At 25.3% G+C, this 23,272-nt stretch overlaps 1 protein-coding gene across 2 annotated transcripts in view; it reads left to right on the forward strand.

Annotated features, from left to right (window-relative positions):
- Nucleotides 1–5,083: 5,083 nt before the first annotated feature.
- The window catches only part of LOC112597109 (protein eyes shut), a 41,741-nt gene continuing 23,552 nt past the window's right edge, over nucleotides 5,084–23,272 (forward strand). For both annotated transcript variants that reach the window (XM_025343028.1, XM_025343029.1), the window contains exons 1-5: nucleotides 5,084–5,161; nucleotides 16,970–17,326; nucleotides 19,877–20,025; nucleotides 20,871–20,984; nucleotides 22,754–22,870. In XM_025343028.1, coding sequence (XP_025198813.1) covers nucleotides 17,172–17,326; nucleotides 19,877–20,025; nucleotides 20,871–20,984; nucleotides 22,754–22,870 — 535 coding nt within the window. In that variant the 5' untranslated portion in view covers nucleotides 5,084–5,161; nucleotides 16,970–17,171. The remainder of the gene's footprint in view (nucleotides 5,162–16,969; nucleotides 17,327–19,876; nucleotides 20,026–20,870; nucleotides 20,985–22,753; nucleotides 22,871–23,272) is intronic.

Consider the following 23,272-nt stretch of genomic DNA (forward strand, 5'->3'; position numbering starts at 1 on the left):
TACTATTTACGTTAAACCTACGAGTAAAACGGATAAATATTGTAATCTAAATAAATTTAAATTAATCGTTATGAATCATGATCAACTAAATTAAACTATTGCAAAAAAAATAATAAACAATAAACACCTAATAAGTCCATATCTTATTTTTGATAACATATAAAATAAATTATTTAATATTTTGTCTTACTTGTTATTTTGTATTGCCTGTAGTTGTCTTATCTCTCTTTTTAATTTAATGAATACCTTCTCTAGTGTATTTTTCTCTTTTTCCAATTCCAATTCTTGTTGCTTTTTTTTTAAGCTACTAATTCTCGATGATTCATTGTGTTTTAAACGTTTTGAATCGTTATCCATCTTCACACGCCACGGTTGGTAGAATTTATAACGAGGGATATTACCTTCTATAATACAAGAAAAAAATTAATTTAATTTTTTATGAATAAATTTGAAAATTTACAAATATTATAAATAATATTTACTAGTAAAATGAACGTTTTTTCAGTGCTCGCTAAGTGATAGATCAGTCCTCATTGACTTGAAGTTGCGAAATGAGTGTATTATCTACAACGTTTCAATACTTTTAAATATATGTAATCTTTCAATACGAGTAATGTATCTAAATTGAATAGATTTCCTGTTTCATTATTCTGAACCTTTATTCAAAGTATAATACAAAGTTTTCTTTTAAAGATATAATATTAAGGTATTTAACAATAGTATCAAACTGTTGAATGAACTCGTTTACCAGTTTACCACCTATTGACACTTCTACTATTATATATTCTTCTTTTTTGATGGTATTGGTGCAAGAGACAATTGGTCTATCATTTAATGGCGAGTAAGATTCAATGATTGGTGTATGAAAGATATACAGTATTATTTTTAGCGATTATTTTATCAAACAACATTTATAATCTAAAAATCTTTAAACGCTTTCAATTTTTTTTCCATAATTTCCAAATGAAATAAAATAAAATTTATTTAAATATATATATATATATATTTTTATATTGTTTATCGTTATAATTTTAAGTTTTTACTGTTTTAAATGACAACATACATTTTTAATTTCGTATTCTGAAGCAAAGTGTTTTTGGAGTAATTCGATAAATATAGACATCGAGTTGTTAAGAAGTTATAAATATTTAAAGTTTAAGTTGGAGAAGTAGTAGATCAACATTTTGCAGGGTAAATTTTTCTCCGTACCTTACAACTCCGTTTACCAAAATTTTAAATACTTAAAATTCACAAAATACTCGTGCAAATTACGATTTTTATGTATCCAAATACCTTAAAAAATAATTTTCTTAAGAATATAAAATTAAAAATTTATTGTCATTTAAAAAAGTAAAAAAGTAAATATTATTACATTAAAAAATTTCGTTATATTTCGACTGGAAATGTAAACAAAAATGTTTAAAACAATGGTAAATTTTTAAATAACAAGTATTATTTGATAAAAAATTACCCAGTTATAGTACATAAATAAACTATCTGAAGCGTATATTTTAATAATATTAATAAGCTTATACTATATAGTATTCTAAAAAATGTATTTCTTTATGTTATTATAATTCAATACGAATAACTTACTGTAGTCCGAAGAAACGTGACATTTTCACTAAATGTTTATACTAATATTTTTTACACGGTATAGGTTTCAACAACTTTTTATTTACTATGAGTTATTTATAACCATTTGACATTTTTTATTTAGTTTATTTTTAAACACGGAAAAAAATATTCAATCAGTGAGTTTTTTACTCATCAATCATTACAAACAAAATTGTTATTATATATCAATTTGAAATACTTTTAAATACTTAATATAATTTTAGGTAAAATATTTTAAAAACTGTGTCATATCAAGAAAATGCTAGATTAAATAGTTTATGAAAAATTCTAGTCTACAGTTTTATGTTTTTGAATTACAACAAAAGAAAAAAAATCAATTTTATTAAAACTCGTATAAGTGTAGATTTTGTGTAAAAATATTTTTTATTTTTAAAAATATTGGGAGTGTTTTACTTTCAAGCAATCACAATTTATCATCATAGTTTTATAGATAACAGATAAAGCAATTGAGTTTAATCTACATACTATATAATTGGAGTGATTATGGCAGAAGAAGTAGAACAGACAAATGGACGTGTAATTAATTTATACTATTTTTATTTTTAGCTATACTTTGTTTACTTTATAGCCATACTTTATAATATCATAATTTTGTGTGTAATTTAATAATATTAAACTATCAATTCTTATGATTTAAATGAATTGTTCATAAAATATAGATATTATTTGTTTATGTAGTGTATAGATAAAAATGATGAGTTTTTTTAAAATTATGGATTGAAAGTAATATTAAGAACTTTCAATCCGGCACCAAACGTTAAAAAAGAAAACATTTTTTGTTGAAGGTTCATCTGAAGACACAACAATTTAATACTTTAATTTTGAAATTAATGCATATTTTAGTATAGACTCGACAACTGCTGAGATCTCGACTTGTAATAAATAACTTAAAAATGACAACTTTTTATATTAGCAAAGATGGCATCTGCTTAAGTATGAAAGTTTATTGAAGTACTTTACCAAGTTACTAGTTAAGTATATAGAGTGTAAAGATAACATTAATTTTTGTGTTACTATATGAAAAAAAAAGTATTTCAAGTATAAATTGAATACACTTTTATTTAATTTTTATTCAGCAAAGAGAACACCGATAAAACAGGTTTGTTATCATAATATCATTTAATTAAGTATTTATTATACAATTATGTAATAACTAATAAGTAATTACGAATGATAATTGTTAAGTTTATTTCAACAATAAATAATGAAAGTAACGAGATTATTTATTCTACTATATATAGGTATACCTACCTATCAATTTTTCTCTTTCTGATCGAATTTACTTCCTCAATTTATTTTTACAATAATATAACTACAGTTATTCAAAGTAATTTAATTCAATCTATTTTGTTATAATACAAAGAATCTAATAAATTCAATGGGAGTTGACCGATTTACATATCATAGGTAATGTAGTTAATGTGTAAACTCATACGGGAACCGCCCTGTGTGTGTGTGTGTGTGCCAAATTATGCAATAAAACGATTTTTTCTAGTAATTCTACTATTATATTCACAACTGGACAAGTTTAACGAGTCAACTTATTTTCAATAAAAGTATGTGTTTAGGTATTAGATACAAATAAAATATTTTTAAGTGTAAAGAAATTTTAGAGACTCTTTCCTATCTAAATCTATAAAACTTAACTATTGCACGAGATATAAATATTATATAGTTATTATAGGTACTATATATCTGAATTACAACAAACAACTAATATTGAAAGGTAAGTTTTATTTTATCGAATTATTTTTTCTAATATTCTGTAATTTGTAAGATAATACCCCATTGGTTATAAATTATAATTATTGATAATACATAATATAATTATTATATAATCCAAACATTATATTTACATTAATTATCCACCATCCATGGACGTTGTTGTACGCATATAATATGTTGTCTCTTATCTATGCCTTACTAAGTAAAGCTAATTAGCAAATTTTACGTTCAGAAGAATTAATTTTACTTTTATTTTTAACATTGAAGAGAATGGGTAATAATTGACTTATTATCAAACTGAAAGATAAGAATGTTAAACTTATAAATTTATATTTAACTTAGGTACCTTTAGTCGTTTTGTAATCAACTATGAAACAAAATTTAGAAAATAGTTCTATAGTAGAAAACTATGGTTGTTATCTTTTTAAATAATTTTCAAAATAAATTTTACAACATTATTAAATAATGTTTTTATCCTCAATCGATGATAATTTGTATTCCATTTAAATTTTGAAATACGTCTTTATGGTAATTTATTTTTGCGTGGCGTGGCAAATCTAAATTCGCTGACGGATATGATATAAAATTGATTTTTACCAATAATATGTTTATATAATAATTAATAATTTACTAATTTATTACATATATTTATAATATACACAAGGCATGTTTCATACACATTTGTTATTTATTTTGTTCTCATTAAACCTAAAAAGTTAGTAAAATACAACACCTACTGGCTACTACAGTACTACTCATATAAAACTCAAGTTCGTAATTCCAAGAAATGTATTTCAAAATACCAAATATATGTCAAATTAAAAATAAATATTTAAACTATTATCATAAAAATTAAATTAAAAAATGTGATTTATTTGATGATGTTAAATTTCTTAGGAGAGAGTTTAACTCTATAATATGCTATATTCTTACAAATGTGTTTGCATTGCTATTATAGTTGTATACACTTAGCATTAATTTTATAATATAAATTAGTTTATAACTAAAATATAGTAATTATACTCACTATAAATAGTATATTCTATTGTAATAATGAAAAAATTATTTAAGTTAAATGTGGATTTTTCATAATATTTATAAATCGAAGTTAAGTAGTATAGATACGTAAGTCAGTCGACTTTTATAATAATTGTACATAATATTTAGCCAAGAATTTAGAATACATAATATCATAACAATATGTTCCACTGTGTATACACAGATTACTTTGTTTATTTATTAGTTATTGATGTTATTATGTATAGGTACATATTATAATATATCTACTTATTCCTTTATCCATGTGAAGCATACCAGGTCAATAATTTGGGTTTGAACTTTACTTTTTACATAGGAATAGGACTTATAATTTGTGGTGGGGAGCGGCAGAACATGTTGGTACAAATAACACAATATTATGTCTATACTATAGGCCCTATAGTGTAATGTCATTTAGAAACTTTCAGCCGCGTTATGGACTTGCGTGAGTGTGTGTGTGTACGATTTTGATGGTAATAGGTATACGGCGAAACCAATAATATTAAGTATTAACTTATATATGTATATATATTATATATATATATATACATATATAATATATAGGTAGTTGAGTCGAATGATGTGTATTGTTGTCTTAACTACATTCGGTTGCTACGCTGTAAATCATTAAATCCGTCGCACGAGCGCGCGTATGTGTGTGTTACCGGTGGCATATTGTATACAATGCGGCGCGATCGGCAGTGTACCGAAAACCGCGTCACGGGGTGGATTTCTGACGTATTGTGAAGGACGCACACAGGTAAACGCTCGCACATGTAAACACATATATATATAGCACAAGTATAATATAAAAATATTGTACTATCTACAAATTACGAGCACTTATACTCAAACAACTATACTATAATAATATGATCTCGTGGATTCAATGGTATTCGACAGCGGTGTCATTTTACATTTTTCCATAAAAATGCAGGTTGTAAATCACTATCAATTGATAAGTTATGCTAAAATCACATGATATTAATTTTAAATTATAATTTTTAGACCGTTTTAAAACTAATAGGTACTATATCTATTATGTATTGAAAATACACTAATGCACTGAATATTGATGACCATGATAGTGTGTAGTGGGTATAGTAATAAATTAAAGTGTATTTTACTTCATTGTTAACCACAATACCATCATCTATATAAATAAGTAATTTATATATATATATATAATAGATTTATTATTATCTGAAAATTAGATACACCCAATTCTTTATTTTTCGAATTAAAAACCTTACATAATATTATTCATTTTAAGTAATAATTTTATTATTTTACCTTGAATGAGTTCTTCAATCCCATCCAAAAAGTATTTTTGAGTTAAAGTTGTTGATTCTGATAAACCACAAATAACACTTAGGTATGTTTAGGTTATAATCATAAATAATATTTCCTGTATCTATTGCAAAAATAAATACTATATGTAGGTAAAGATATTCGCGAGAAGGTACATCGATAACTGAACGAAATATAATGTATTAATGTGTGTGCTGCGATGACATCGAAATTCCAAACATTATCAGTAATTTAAAATTAAATATATAAGATACGGCTTAATGGCAGCCAGTTTCCTAAACAACAACGCCGTAAATATAGATTATGGGGAAGTGCTAAGTAATAACGTCGTATTTTAAACAAAACTTACGGCAATCTTTCTAAGCAAACTGTGGTTACAGCGATTTTGCTAAACAAAAATCTTATTTTATTACAATTTCGGCAAAATTGTTTTCTTATAAACATAAATTTCTGGATAAATAATCATAATTACGGTATTTTTGATTAGAAAAAACATGCAAAACTATGATACGTAAACAGTAGTACCTCATTATTTTTTCTTCGATTAAGACGTTGTTTCTAACGATGGCTGTACAGGCAAGTGCGTCTGATGACCGCATCGCAAAAAATGTCGTCGGACTTGTATTTAAAAAAAATCAAAAGATACCATCGACAATAAATCAACATCATTTACGTATTAATATAAATAGTATATAATAAGTACATAATATTAGGTATTGTTCCATATTGTACTGACAAAAGTTCACCGTTCATGCTGTATCCTCCAATTTTGTGATGTGAAGATATAATATTATTGTATAATATTATATTATGATTCGAGCGTCTTTTTTATTTTGGTTGATTGGTTCCAATTTGTCATATTATACCACGGTAAACCACATCACGGAGTAGATAAACCATGGTAAATACGTTGCAAACCAACACTTGATTTTAATAGTCACATATTAGACATTATTTACACAGTTTTAAATTTTTTCAAAACTTAATTACTTTGTACACATTTTTCTAGTAATTCGACGATTCATAGTGTATTTCCGATATTCATTCTACGTTTAAACATTTAAATCGTTTTCGATTAAACAGGTATTACAAAAACACGTAAGTAAGCATTTAAACCAAAATTATAAAAGAAAATAACTTCAAAGAGTCACAATAGGGTTTTATGTTTTCAATTTCATTAGTTGTTAATGTGTTATGACATAATATTTATAGTATATAATATGTAGTGATTCGTTTTGACTAGGAATTAACTAATTAATTCATACCGAAATTTACCATTAACTGATATACAAACTCTAATATTTTTGAGTGGTGGTTTACTTCAATCAAATTTATATAGAGAATTAATTTAATAAATTTTATTCCATTTCTCTGTTAACATAAGATGACATGTTTACCTTAGCGGGTTGTTGAATAAATGTATGGAATGATATCAGTTATGTTATTTTAATAGACTGTTTCCATTTAAATTCGCAAAAACCATTTTTATTATAAACTATTAATTGTTATTTTATTTTTAATTTATGCATTTTAATACTTCAATAATATAAGTCATTACTTATTAGTAAAATAAGACTAAAACTAACAATTAATAGTACTTGCTAATTAATGCATGAAATATGAAAACTATTCTTGACTCTTGTAAAGAGTAAAGTATATCATGGTTCATGACACAATATGATAGACATAACTAATAAATGTAAAAGCAGAATATAACAACAAAATAAATCTTAAATATTATTTCATCACTGATTCAACTGATTCAAGTAGCCTATAATCTTTCCTCTTTAACATATTTCATTGTTGTGCAATGATACGGTTTTCACTGTTTTCAAGTTCATAAATCTAAATCCTGGCATCCCGAATTCAAAATTTTTAACTCAGACTTTTTAGAAAATGAAAACTTTATTATTCACAATTTTCAATTGAAAATTCGAAATTTTTATACTAAGTATTACCCTTTAAAATTAATATGTTCTTATTTTTCAGGATGTTAGGCTAAAGAACTTTATGTTTATTTTTTTTTTCAAATAAAATAGTTAGTCATTCAAATGTGTTTGTTTTTTTAATAGACAAGTCGGTTATAACCTCGTATCAAATGAAACAGCCTTGTTAAAAATTACTTGACAAACAGGCCGTATTTCCGTAACACGCATACATACTATATTTTATGTGTTTCCAAACAAATTACAAATAAATAAAAAATAATGATGATATACTGTTAAATATTGACGGTTATTGGTTTACTATAATTATTATTGTATCTAATGTGTAAAAATTAATTATTTTAAGTGCTCATTTTTCGATTACACAATATAATTAGTCAGTAAAATGATGTATTAATATTCCAAAACCATCAGTTTCAAAAATATATAGATCAAAATTTATCTAATGACAAATTGGTAAAATATAGCTTTGTTTTTTAACAATTGTAAACTATTTGAATAACTTGATGTACTGCAACATTAAATAATTTATGCACAGAGATTTTTGAATAGATAATAATGTTACGTTATCAATAAATAGAAATCATAGCGTATGCAACGCTTAAGTCCAAATCATCCGAATCCGAACGATCTGACTGATATTTAAAAATTTAACTGTCAAGCATAGGCAGTTGTTGTTGAAATATTTCCGATATAAATTTAATTGTTTCCAATTGATCAGTATTATATGTTTCTCAAATCTTAAATATTTACAAAGAACATAATGAAAATATATATTTTTTGTCAATACTCCAGTTAATAAAAATGTATTTAAAAAAAAAAAATTAATATCTTGAGCTTATTATATTTTGTGCTTATAAGATAATTGTGAAGCTACCAGCTATATGAGCTGCATAAGCTAGTTGAATTTTTCATTAAAATATTGACTGAAATTTGTAATTTTAAATTATTAAATTATATAATATTGAATACAATATTATTAGACATTTTCATATTATTATTTATTAATAAATATTAATTAATAACTAGAAAGCTAAGTTATAAGGCACTTTGCAGAGTCACATAGAAAATATGTTAAATAAAGTTTTAGTTAATACTAGATATTGTATTTATACTTACTGACATAAATGGAAAAATCAGACCTGAATTTTTATTTTTTTGGTTTAAAAATTGTCCATACACCATAATGTATGAATTATTTTAAATATCATTAAACTAATACTATTTGCAATCGCCATTGATTTCATAAGAGTTTGATTTTTAGTTTCGAGTAATCTAACTGTAACTGTATGACTTATTTTTAAATATATTTTCCAGTTTATTTTCACTTCACAAATGCCCCATGATCGATTATTATTAGTGTTAGTATTACTAGTATGAATAATATCCGAAAGTATTTTATAGTTTTTATTGTTAACTCTTTAAATCGTAATGCACGTATATTAAAAACTATTTATTTACTAAAGATCGATGGACAGTCCTTACTGATAGTGAAATATAATACTAAAACGGCTTGTTTTGTTGAAAACATTAAAATTAATAGAGCATAACACATGAATACCGTGCCGTAAAATTAACCTGCGACATTTCGATAATTGTTGCGTGGACCATGACTTTACAGATTACCACACGTTAAAAATAACGCGCGATATGAATTCCTGTCGAAATGCATTATAATTATGATTGGTAGAGAACACACATGTAGTAATAAAACGCACGATCGATTATTATTTTATTTTCAATATTTCTTCATTCGTACTCTTTCTCATAGTATCGATTCCTAAAAGTCGTGTTCTTAGATACAAATTTAACAACACTTGAAATAATTAAGAAATTTCACTGAATGTACTCACATCTTTCTATTAACTTTTTTTATTTTTAATATAATGTTGGTAACCCAAAAACAAAATAATATTTTCATCTGCCATGATTTTGTTGTCTAGTTAAAACTTAAATTATAGACAAGTAAATATACATAGTTGTAATTATATATATATTTTTTATGAATATCGTGGATACCTTAAAATAAACGTCCCGTTAATAAACGCTCGAGTGTTGGTATAAATTAAAACGCGCAATAGATTTTTTTTGTGCGGTAAAAATGTCGCATGATAAAATAACGTCCGTGTGTTCCATGGCTTAAAGTATTTTTCTATAAATACTATAGTTAATAATTATTAATTATTTACTAGAATTGTTAAAAACAATATAATTTCTGAATCTAACTAAAAAAAGTACTTATTTGGTAAGGGCTCAGATCTTATAATTTTAACAGGGCCCTACCATGACTCTCACAACACAATTTCGTTTTATTTCTCTTTAACCTGCAGTGTGATGGCGCAACTTGTTAAATTTGAATTAATGAGAATTAATCTTGTATTGTAATTATATAACTTAAAGTTGAATAAATTATCTGTTTTTATGCGTTAGTTTTCTTATGATATTCCAATTGTTTCGTAGAAAATAATACAATTTAAAGGTATCGTATAACAGCCAACTCACAAACGCAGATAACCTAATAATGTTTTTACATTTTAACTTTAACTTTTAAGTTTAATACTAAATTATATAGTGGTTCAATTCACTATAATGTTAAACGTGGGAAAATGGTTATTTAATTAAGTAAACGAAAATTTAGGTACCATGCTGCGCTGTGAGTCAAAGAAAAGAAACAAATAACAAAATCCCGATAATCTATTGAGTTTGTTTTTCTTTATTTGCTTACTCAAATGAATACGATATCAGTTTTCTGGACAATATTATTTAATAATGGTTATCGATCACAATGACTTCACTAATGTATTTTTCACGACTTCACTGATCTTGGATAATGAGAAAAATAAAATGTCCTTTTTGTAGCATTATAATACAAGTTATGCATTCTCTACGTTTAGTCACGGTTTTTGATATTCTGCTGATCTTTTCACCAACAGGTACATTTGTTCATTATACAATACATAAGAATACTGAAGTGCGTACTAGGCACCAAAAAACATTCAGCCAGTTAAAATGTTATCCCCACTACCATACAGAATACAAATAACGATAATTTTATAGTAAAGCATGTGTAATATACTACACACATACGCGCCTATTTTCATATTTTATTTAGACCTATGTAGCTGGGACTGTAATTTTTGTATTTTTACTTGAATTTTACCTTGTGCGGACTATTAAATATTTATATATTATAATATTATATTAATTGAAAATAATATAGTTATTTCATGCATTGAATTTGGTTGTACCAGTAGCGTGTTTGGGGGATGAAGTCGGTAGGAATGTGCCTACCCACATTTTTATATAAATACTAAACTAATGTTAGTCCAATTCTCAATAGTATAAGGAGGGGGTAAAACTATTCTGAACTTAACTTTAGTGGCCTATCCGCAAAAAAGTTCTGGACACGTCACTGGGTTGTACTAATAGGCAACTTAAAGGCATACTATACAATTACATCGGTTGATAATTTACTTTAAACCGATTTTATAAGCACCTACAAGGCTATAAATAATGTCAAACATTTATACATTTAGCATAATTTTAGTTTAGCAACCTATCAATTTTTAAATTTCTTCTTTTCAAAATGTATGTTTTGCGTGCTTTATAAGAATGTAAAAAAAAAGGTAGGATAAACTTCGTTTTGAAGTTATCAGTGAAAAACTTAAAAAACTACAGTGTTTCTGTAACCCGTATTTAAAAAAAAATAAAAAAAATACTTAGAATTTTTTTTAATGTGCGGTTTTTATTCTTAATAAATTGGTAAAATCAAAACTTACCAATCATATTTAATTTTGAAGTTTTTGCACGTAAATCTTAAAAAATAACCTTTTTTAAATTTAATCTAAACATTTGTATTAAAAATAGCGAAAAATCTATTTTTATAATATTTTTGTTCTAACTTTGTCCAAATATAGATGAAATAAATTTTAGAGAAGTCATTATTAGTCTATCAAACTTAGTTTCAGAGTTACAGATTTTAAAAGTTAACTAAATTATGACATGTAGTAAAAATTTAATAACACCGATATATATGTAAGTAGGTACAATTTAAATGCTGCAAAAAAATAATACAAGTAAATACGTAGGTAGGTACAATTAAAAGCTCATCTTCTTCGGTCTCTGACCAGATTCATTATTTTTTTTTCAAACATTTATAAATATTAGAATGCCGCATTATGGAAAACAATATAATATGAAAGAGGTTTTTAAAAACCGGACATCTGTCAAACAAAAATTAACAAAAATTATTTTATTTAACAATATGTAAGTTTAGTAATAGTAATGTTAATTATCATAATTATTTATTATTTTAATTTTTTTTTAAGTATAGTAATACACTGTTTAAAAACTAGAAATGTTTGTCAATAATACCTATTTGACGTTTATTCTTCTTCTTTATATTCGACCATTAAAATCATACGTTCAAACATATATCTTGCCATTTCGTTTTCTCTATTCCCCTGTGGTTTCATCTATACACGGTCTGATTTTTTTTTTTTTTAATTTTCTGAACCACCATTAAATTTAATTGGCGACCCTTGCTATAGAGTATAAAGCAAGGGTTAGGTTAGGTTAACCCAAATGATCTTACGAGCTACTTTGTATATACATTACGATCCCGTGGGTCATATTTTTTTATTTTTTTTTATTTATTAAAATTGGTTTGGTAATTGTGTTGACTTTTCATCGGGCCACATATAAAATTATATTAGTATTAATACAATAAAAATATAAAAAAATACAAAATTTATTAACATAGATAATAATATACAATAGTTTTAATTAATTAATTTCATTATTTAGTGATATATTTTTTTGTAACTGTTTGATAAATCTCGCGAGCCGCAAAACTTATCAAGGCGGTCCGCGGGTTGGCCATCCCGCTCTATAGTAAAGACGCCACGTCTAACTGATATAGATGTTTCTTTCCGTATAAAGGAGGGAATAGCATCAATTGCCGACTATTGTGACCTGACTCGTTTTTTTTTACACTACGGATTAGAGAGTACGCATTCCAGTATTTTATCTATTTTAATTTATACAATAAACATTAATTCAAAATATCATTCATATGCTATTATTCTACATAAATATAATATTATTTGTGGGTTATTTTATACATTATAAAGGCGCAAAACCATTACAGAAATACTCATTCCTTAACTTCTACAATTGTTAGCCTGTCACCCATGATGTATTCATTCGGGTATAGTAGGTAGTTCTTAAACTAGTTTTATTCAAATTTCCTTAAAAACGGAAAACACGATTGCCCATGATTAATATACTTACTTAAATAAAATAGGTTAAAAATTGTTTTAATATTTTAGATTTCAAAAGAAATAAGGAATGTAATTATTTTACAATGTGTTTTTTTATCATCAACTTTTGCTTTTTAAGGCAGTATAAATTAAAAATGCTTCAATTTTAGATTTTGAGTGTGGTTTTTAGTAGAAAATTGCGTCTAGTTAGCACTTTGAAGTGAGGTCTCATAAGTAAAAAATGCACAGTCTTTTCATAAAATGACCAGGAAAAACAAAAAAAAGTTAAGGAAAAGTGGAAAATTTTACACAAAACTAGTATAAAACAAAATAAAATTTTTTTTTGTAATTTAAAAACAAATAATAATAAAAACTGATAAAATTTTAAAAATATTTAAATGTTTTTGGCTATTAATAATTATTATTAATTTTTCAATTTGTTTTTGTATTTTTCTTTAAATGTCAATAAAAAAATTATGGTTAGGTAATAGGTAAATTTTATTTATTTGCATTTAAATATATTATGTTTGACAATTTAATATGAGGTTACTCATACAGTCATAACTCATAACTCATAAGTTATTCATTCACCAATTAAAATATAACAAAAATGTAGTCATACATTTTTTTTATAAATTTTAATTGTTTAATAGTTAAAATTTTAACTAAATTCATAAAATCTTAACTATTTTAATATAATTTGGAGTTAAAAATTCATAAAATTTTTTTATTTTCAAAAAATGATTATTTGCTTATTTAACACGAATGATACAATTTTTAAAATATTTTGAGCTATTTATGGATGTATTCAATTTTATTTAATCTATAAATAATGATAAAAATTATTCGCTAGTTAAAAGCTCTTAAAAATAATAAATATTTAATAAGATCTGCATAATAGTGTTCCTATATCTAAACAAAAATATTAAAAATTCACAAGCACAATTTTTTTTAAATTCAAAATTTTACAAAACACAAGTACTTTATAATATAAGATTTCAGGTTTGAAAATATAATACAATATTCCTCAGAAGGTCATATTATTTCGACTAAAAAATTTAAAAATGTTACCATTGCAATTATTTTTTAATTTTTATAGATACCTAATTGAAGTTAAAATTTGGACAAAGTTGATGTAAATTATTTTGTAATAATTTCAAAAATATTATTCCTAGGTACTTTATGTATATTATGAATTTTACTTTACGAAATGACATTTTCAAAATATGTAGATTGTAATTTTTAAGCTATTATCTTTTTATACAATATGAATCTATTTATACTGTTATACGATAAGCTGCATTGACACAAAAGTTAATATGTAGTTTAGTAGTTTATATATTATGTACAATATACAATATAATATTATATATAATAATAAATAGTTTAATAACAATATATCTCTCGAAATATACCTTTGATGATTTTTATGTAGTATGTGTGTGTGTATTTTTTATCGTGTTTTCACTTTTTTACTCAGCTTAAAGTGCGATATTATTATGTATTTATGTAAGTAACGGAATGTCGCGTGATTTCCAAGTCGGTGGCGTGTCTGTTCGCAGTTTGTTTATAGGCATATTGAAATACTCGTCCCTGGTACCAACTACCGACGTTATATTATTTTGCTCTTAATTCCGATGAACTAACACACACGCAGACTCATTGCTGGATTTCACTTATCGTTATATATTTATATTTAATTATATTCCTAAACAAAATATATTGTAATTATATAGGTTGAATTATACTTACAATATGTAAAACTATGCAGGTAGGCAAGTATGTGAACTATATTATAAATATGCATGAATACAATAATTATAACAGTTATACGTACCGAAATGGCTATTTGGTAAATACTGAGTATTACGAGTAAATATAGAAGTGACGGTTTGTTGATTTTTACTTTTCGTAATTTACTCAATTCCTCTATTATGTAGCTCATCTGCAATAGGTTATTCTATTTCTCGAGTATTACACATTATTATTGTTTCAAATCGAGCGCGTACACTAGTACACTTGAATTATTTTATTAGTTGGATCAATTATTAATTCGAACAGCAATTCAACCAACTAACAACGGAATATTATATTATATTATTGTTGTGAACTCTGAAGTTTCTTGACCCATTATCCAGTTTTTTTCTATTAATTATTAATAAATTAAAAAGCGTATAATTTTATTTTTATTCTAGAGAATGAATAAAATGTACGAAAAAATAAATATAAAATTATGTAACGAGCGTTTTTTTGGTTTATTTTGGAAATAATACAATTGTGTCATGATAAAAATAAATAATATAATTATAATATCTTAATTAAATATTCTTGTTAATATTTTTAGTCAATCATTTGTGAAACAACAAAAAAAATGTTCATTATTTTAAAAACAATGTTTATAGTTTGTTGTTTTCTCAATTAGTTTTAAGTCATAAATTTGTTATTATACTTATATTGTATATTACTTGTATAGTTGTAAATGTATTGTTTTTAAAATTTCTAATGCATTTTGTTTATCATGCATTGCTTTCTTTCTCTAACGCAAGCTACTAGCTTAAAATAGATAGATAATCATATAAAATATTTGATATTTATATTTATTGTAAGTTATAATGTCAAATAAAAAAAAAATGAAAATAATTTATAACAATAATTATGAAACATAACAAATCTAAAGTATAACGATGTTTATAAAATTGTATATTTTGGAACAAAAACAGAAAATTATGTTTAGTATTTTCAACAAACTCAAATCAATATTATTACAAATCATATGCTTATTTTTGACTCAAGTCCATGAAACTTTTTGGGAATAAATAGGAATCTGAATCTATATTACTATTTACTTATAGTATTTATTCATTTAATATAATTAATTATTCTTATTCGTTACGACATATTATTTTAAAATATAATGTCCAACAATTAAATGAACATAAGCTTTGATATTTTTATTATGATATATCTACATAAGTCATATGTATTTGATATATTATGTAAATAAGTAAATATATTATTTATTTTGTTACAATTTTTAATATGACGTAGTATTTTATGTATATGACCACGCATGGTTCAAACTAAACATTCGTAGACTCGTAAGACTAACATATTTTTACATTTCATATGACGCTTATAGCTGAATTTGTTAATAGATTCTACATATTAATCATAAGTTTACAAACATTAACTATGAGGTAATGTATTAACTTACATTTTTGACTTGGATTTGTACTTAATTCTATGCATATATGTATGTATTCGTATTTATAATAATTAATGATATTTCAATACAACGAATTTCCATTTAATTTCTCTATGATACAATTTGTGTTTTGCCTACAAGGCTGTAATATGAAAATTTCACTGTATATATGCACCAAAGTTGTATTTAGAGTTATTCGAAAAATAAATTCTTATTTTTTTTAAAACGTTATTGTACTTCATCACGCCAACATCAAGTGTTAAAACCGGAAATGTTTTTTTCGATGTTGTCATAAAGAAAATAAATTATAAATATTAAGTAATGATATCACTAGTACTTTGTTGTAAAAAACGACACCTTTTACGTATATATCATTAAATACAATCCGAAAATCGACAGAAATTATATAGCTGGTACTGTATCCGTACAACTATATATTTATATTTAATTTTAATCTAAACGAAAGTAAGTCATGTCACACAATTTTTACTCTTCATAAAAAACTCTTCCTCAAATATTTTTTTTTTTAACAATATTCCTATTCCAACCAACATACATCTCAATTTTTAGGCTTAGTTATAGATAAACAACTAACATGGTCTCCACATATTCGTTCAAAAAAACTATTTTTAAAACCCCAATTTAAAATAAATTGCTAAAAATTCTTCTTAAGACTGGAAAAGTGTGCTAAAAGTTTAATTTGTCAAAAAGTGCAATATAAAGACATTATAAAAATAATCCGAATCTCCAAAACATTTTTTGCTTGCTGTGCTACGTTTTAAATCAATGGGATAAATAAATCAAATAACATTAAAACTCCAGCTCTAATAATCGTGTTTTTTCAGACATCAATTGAGTTAATATACAAGCAATCAGTGAATACGACAGTAAAACCTCGGTTCTGTATATGAATTGGTCGGCAAGTATTCGCTGAAAACGGGCGAGAACAAAGCAGCGTCCACTGGCTACAAATATTGCAGTGTTCAGAGCTGGTGTGCGACTGTGTCCGGCACTTTCATCACGGCTGATCCTATACGGAAATGCTAAATGCCACCGAATCGTTTACCAGTCGTGTCGGTCATCGTCGTTGCGTTCGCGTTGGCCGCGTCGTTACTGTCGTCTGCGCCGGGTGTAGTGCGAGCTGGTTTTGCTTGCCTAAGCAGTCCTTGCGTGCATGGCGTGTGCGTTGACCAGCTTAACAGGCTAGTATATAACACCATTAATACATAATAATTTATGTATATTGATAGCGAACTTGAAGTTAAAACTTGTGTTTACATGTTGGATGGTAGTTTTTTCACTCTTGTACGGAATGTTGTTTTATATATATGACCTATTAGTGTTAAAATTTACATACATATTTAATGAAATGAATTTATAACGGCGAGAGAGAGAGAGAGGTCCAAGAAGGGCCAACCGTAGCGAATGGCAAATAGGTAGGCCCCGCGTTTTTTACATAATAATTATGTATAATGACACGAACATACCTAGCGCACACAAAGTATTGGTACTATTATAGTTAAAACAAATAATTTCTAAATTAAATTGTTCAAATTTTCCTTTTTACTGTAAGAGACTCAGTATACTGTCTGTGTTAACATGCATGATTATAACATATGGATTTTTTTTCACATATCATAAATAAATAATTCTTGTTTTTAGTAGACCTTTTTTGATAAGCTATAAAATCTGGTTTTAATAAATTACCCACAATTACCAGATAGAAATATAATTTTGTCACACACTCACATATATTTACTATTACATTAATAAAACCAAACTTAGGCTAATGGGAGGGGGGAGAGGCCCCTCTCCTCCCTTAAATCAGCCACTGCCTCAGTACAATGACAATATACCTTATTTTTTATATATTAATAAATATAGAACAATTCAGAATGAATACTTAAAAATAATTAATTCTATGGAATGTATAATAAATAATTAATATTCATATAATATAACTGATAGGTACGTATTATAATTTATAATGATAACTAATTATTAACTATTAATAATTAATTTCAATCTATGTAGTAATTATTTTTTTTTATTGATCGATTTACACCTTTAAGAGAACATCACACCTGCATGTGTTGTCTCCGTCTTACACAAGTACGATATAGTAAATTTTTGTTCATCAGTTTCAATAGTATGCTTTTAGTTTTGATATTAGAATAAATTTACCTAATATCAAACTTTTAGGTAAAAACATTATTTGTGTTCTATCGTTGGTTTTTTACGATATTTTAGTTTCAAGTAAGTTATGAGTATGAAAAATATAAATAATATTTTAAAATACATTATTCGTGGGAACTTAAATTTTTCATTTATTTTATACTATTATGAATAATTACACTACACATAATAAAATTTTTGATTAATTTAAAAATATTATTTATTTATAGGTATTATAAATCTATTTTTACTGTTTTACGGTATTTACAGAAGTATGTTATTACATTCTTGTAGTATAAGCTAAAATGCTGTAGTGTAAATATATTATAATAATAGCTAAATACTACCTAATCATTTAATAAATACAATATTTTCTAAAAAAATTATATAAACCTACTACAATATTAAAAGTAAAATAAATGACTATATCAAATAAACATATTACGGATGATATAGGAATAGGCTGATAGATTGTTTCAGCTCAAAATCATTTTCCGTGTATATAATACAATAATATATTATCATTAAATTCAAATTTAACATAGTTGAAGCTCGCACTCGACACCCATTATACAGCAGAATAATACACACTTATAGCTACATTTTTTTTTTCCCAATTCTAAAATAAATATTAAGAATTTTTAATTTTGATCTGTCCTCCAAAGTACTAACTAGATACAATTTGCTATCCAAAACCAATCTCAAAGTTGAATATTGAAGAATTTTATCAACTATTTATTGCGTACACATACACACACACAAAAATTAAATATATCATTGTAAAATCAATACATTCATCGCTTTGCTCAGAATCCAAAATTCTATAATGTCGAACATCTATAAATAATAGTTGCATAAAAACAGTCAGAATATTTTGAAAATTTTATGTCTAATAAATAAATAAATAAATAAATAGTAATATGAATACAATATTTTAACAATTTCAATTTTGTTAAAGGCTATTTCTTTTTTTCTATTTTTTTTGTAGCTTATTAAACATTTTTCATTTTCCCACTCCGAAAGTTAAAAAAAAAAGTGTAAAAGTGTACATAGACAAACATAAAACCAATATATTTATCACTTGGTTAAGAATGTAAAACACCATATAATGATATAACTCATAATTCATAAGGGATTGATTATTTTATATTTTAAGTTATTTTTTGTTGATTAATTGAATTAAGGTTAAACAAACATACGGTAAATTTATGATTGCGACCTTTATTGCGTTATTGCAGATAATTTTACTATTTTTGTTTTTTTTTTGGTTTTAGAGGTTCCTTTTTTTCTCCATAAATACGTCATTGTACTCATCTGAAAATATCACATCGCGTGTTGTTTTTAACTTGTAAATAATATGAAAACATTAAATTTTATCTCGCGTGGTAGGACACAGTAAATATAATTTTAAAATTCTTAAAATCCTCACTATTATTATACGAGCTTGTTTAAAATGTGGTAAATTTCTTTTTGGAAGTAGGTTCATAAATGATAAATTTAATTAATATCACATTAACTCGAAGTATTACTCAATGACGCATCATTCTAAATTTTAATAATATTTTTAATTTTTACAGTACATACACTTGTTATTGTATTGATGGTTATACGGGTGTCCGATGTCAGACCAATTGGGATGAATGCTGGTCTTCTCCATGTCTTAATGGAGGTCTGTGTCTCGATGGTATAGCTGATTACAATTGTTCGTGTCCTGAAGGCTATACAGGTAAATAATAATATTAATAATTACTTAATCATAGTGGCGGATCTAGGATTTTTTTATGGTGGGTGCTATATTGTTAATAATATTCCTTAAGAACTTATTATGTATAATTTGGGGAAAAAATAATTATTTGGTACTTATACAGTGAGGAAACTCAGTGTTTCAATGTGCATTTATTTTGAATTTATTACATAATTAAGCAATATGAAAATTATAAGCAATTTAACATATATTATTTTTTAATAATTAGGTATACTACAATATAATGTAATATTATATAACTTTTTGTTCTGGTAACCCGTACCAAAAATTTGCTACTCGGCGCATTATTAGTAATTTTTAATAAAAATTCTTGGAACGGTAGGTACTGATTTACTCTAGCACCACCTCCACCTAAATCCGCCACAGAATAGTCGTATTATTAATATTGTTTGTACTGCGTCAGTGTCGTAAGCACATAATATTATAAATTAAAATATAAATAAATTCAATTATACGCCCATGGTTATACTAGGTTTAATGTGGTATGTATATAATAGGTACAAATATTTAAATTACATTGGTCGATCGCGAAAATGCTGAAGAAAAATTGTTAAATTGTTATTTTAAATGTTTTGAGTACTATATAATCTATGCATATTATTTTATAATTTTTAATGAGCTAATGAGCAGCGTCACAACTCATAACAATTTACTTAATGGCAGGTTCTAATATTAATTACCTTTTTTGACCGCTTGAACCGAAGACTGGAGGATAAATCGTATTTTTTTTCTTACAGAATGGGACTAGTACTACACCCTATATTTTTAAACTTTGAATGTTATTTTTTTATTTGTTCATGCCTCAGGACACGACTGTGAACTCAACGTTAACGAATGTCTGTCAAATCCGTGCCAAAATAATGGAACTTGTTTGGATTTCACCAATGGATTCACATGTCAATGTCCCGTCGGCTACACTGGTTAGTTAAAATTTTACTTTATCTATTTCACGTTTTATTTTACAATAGTCACTCGATGATTCGAAATTCAGAGGACCGAGTTAAAAATACGATTTATAGAGGTTTTCGATTTACCGAATATAAATCGAAAGGAAAATTTATTGTACGTATATAATGTATATGTACATATTACATTTATTTATTATATTATTATATTTTACATATTAAAAAATCTGTTATTTATTTTTTTGTGATCAATTGCTGGCCACAATTTTGTCCATAGCGTTGTCTAACTTACTGATAGCATTAAAAATTGTATCATAATTGTGTCCATTTCAGATTGGTCAAAAAATTGACGTGATCCTGGAAAAAGTTTAGATTAGGTAGGTAAGATACGATAACGTTTATCAACTACGATAATATTAAACCATTGTCGTTATTAGTTTCATTACGAGTACCGGAATATGTCAAATAGATTGTACGTAATCTTTATATGTATATACATTGTACATACATATGAACTTACATATAATCGTATTTAAGAGAATTTGAATTATAGAGGTTCATGAAATAAAAATTCAAATTATGAAGTGTGTCCCACCGACAGACATTTCGAATTATCAAGGGGACCAGAATACATGTATTTCTTTTAATTATAGAGGTTTTCTAAAAGGACTTAGCGTTTAGTTTGATTTATGAAGTTTTTCGAATTATCGAGGTTTAAATTAACGAATAACTACTGTATAATGATATAATTTTAAATGTGTATTGCTCTAGTTTTTATGCTTTGAAAAATTTGTTAGAAATAAAAAAAATACACGTAAACAGCTTATTTTCTTATAAATATTCCATATGTATATTTACTTATAGATTTGTATAATAATTATGTTGTTTTAATTTTTAGTATTGAATATTCTTGAATATATTTTATTATGTATAGGGAGTGGTTAGATGAACACAAAAATTATTATGCCAATAATGTTTTTTTTTTTTTTATTTGTAGTAGGTACCTATAATTTTACCTACAATTTTGAACAGTGACAGTAGGATACAACATACATTTTTATTACATAATAATTTATTCATAATATTATAACAAGTATTTTATTTTATTGATAAGAATGATAATGTGCTTGCTATCTATACAATAATACTTAATGAATAAAATGTTTACCGTAATTTATATAAATTAACATTGTATTGAAATAGTATGAACAAATATTAAAGAATAGCTGTATAGAAAATATAGAAATATTTGTAAAGCAAGGGGTCATTTGTAAGAAAATGTTTTAATTAATTAATTAATTAATTTACATTTTGTTGGTAGTGGAATAAATCGGGCTCCTGTAAAAGTTTCTGTTCGGCACATAATAATTAATAGAAAATAAATCACTTATATGCAGCAAAAAACGACTATATGTGTAAGCTAATAACACACACACACATTAAACCTTATAATTTATAAGTGAAAAAATATTAACATAGTGTAGTATTATAATACGTTACCTTAATGAAATAGAATAATTCTTTTTCCATTTGATCTATCCATTATTTATTAATTTATTATCTGTATCGAAATATATTATTTTTATCATTGAAGAATAACCTATTTAAGCATAAAGCTTATTATTATTTAAATATATTGTGATGAACCTCGTACTTCATTATACGCGAAATGATAAGTACATATATTAAATGTACATATTATTTTAACTTAATATACACTATCTAGTTATTTTTTTTACAAATTAATTTACTTTAACGAAATTGTCAATTATTTACGTTTTCAGGGACAAATTGTGAAATCGACTTAGCTGTATGCAATTCAACAGGTGAAATACTATGTAAGAACGGCGGCGAGTGCATTGAAGGTCCCGGTGTGTCTTTTTCGTGTAACTGCTCGCCAGGTACATCTCATTAATAATGTTTAGTTGACAATTATATACATAATATATAAATTGTTGACAGACTGTCTTAGTTAGAACATATATGTGATATTTTCATTCAACATCTGCACATCAGTATTGCACACTTTTTTTGTATATTAGTGAAGTAATAGTATAATTTAGGTTAGGTAACTATAGTAAATAATAAATTTAATCTTTCCTTAACGGACACCTTCATATAGCAAATACCTCCAAATAGAAAATATTTTTTTGGGAAAGGGAAAATTTTCACTTCTTATATATATGTAAAACTCTAAATACGGGACACTCTAAATAACGGACATTTTTATGGCTAGATTTTGATAATTTTTATCGTAATTATCATCAAAGTATACTTAATTATAATGTGCATTTTTCATTTTT

Source organism: Melanaphis sacchari, unplaced genomic scaffold (assembly GCF_002803265.2).
Source record: "Melanaphis sacchari strain LSU unplaced genomic scaffold, SCAv2.0 Contig37_pilon_pilon, whole genome shotgun sequence".
Taxonomy (NCBI): Eukaryota; Metazoa; Arthropoda; class Insecta; order Hemiptera; family Aphididae; genus Melanaphis; species Melanaphis sacchari.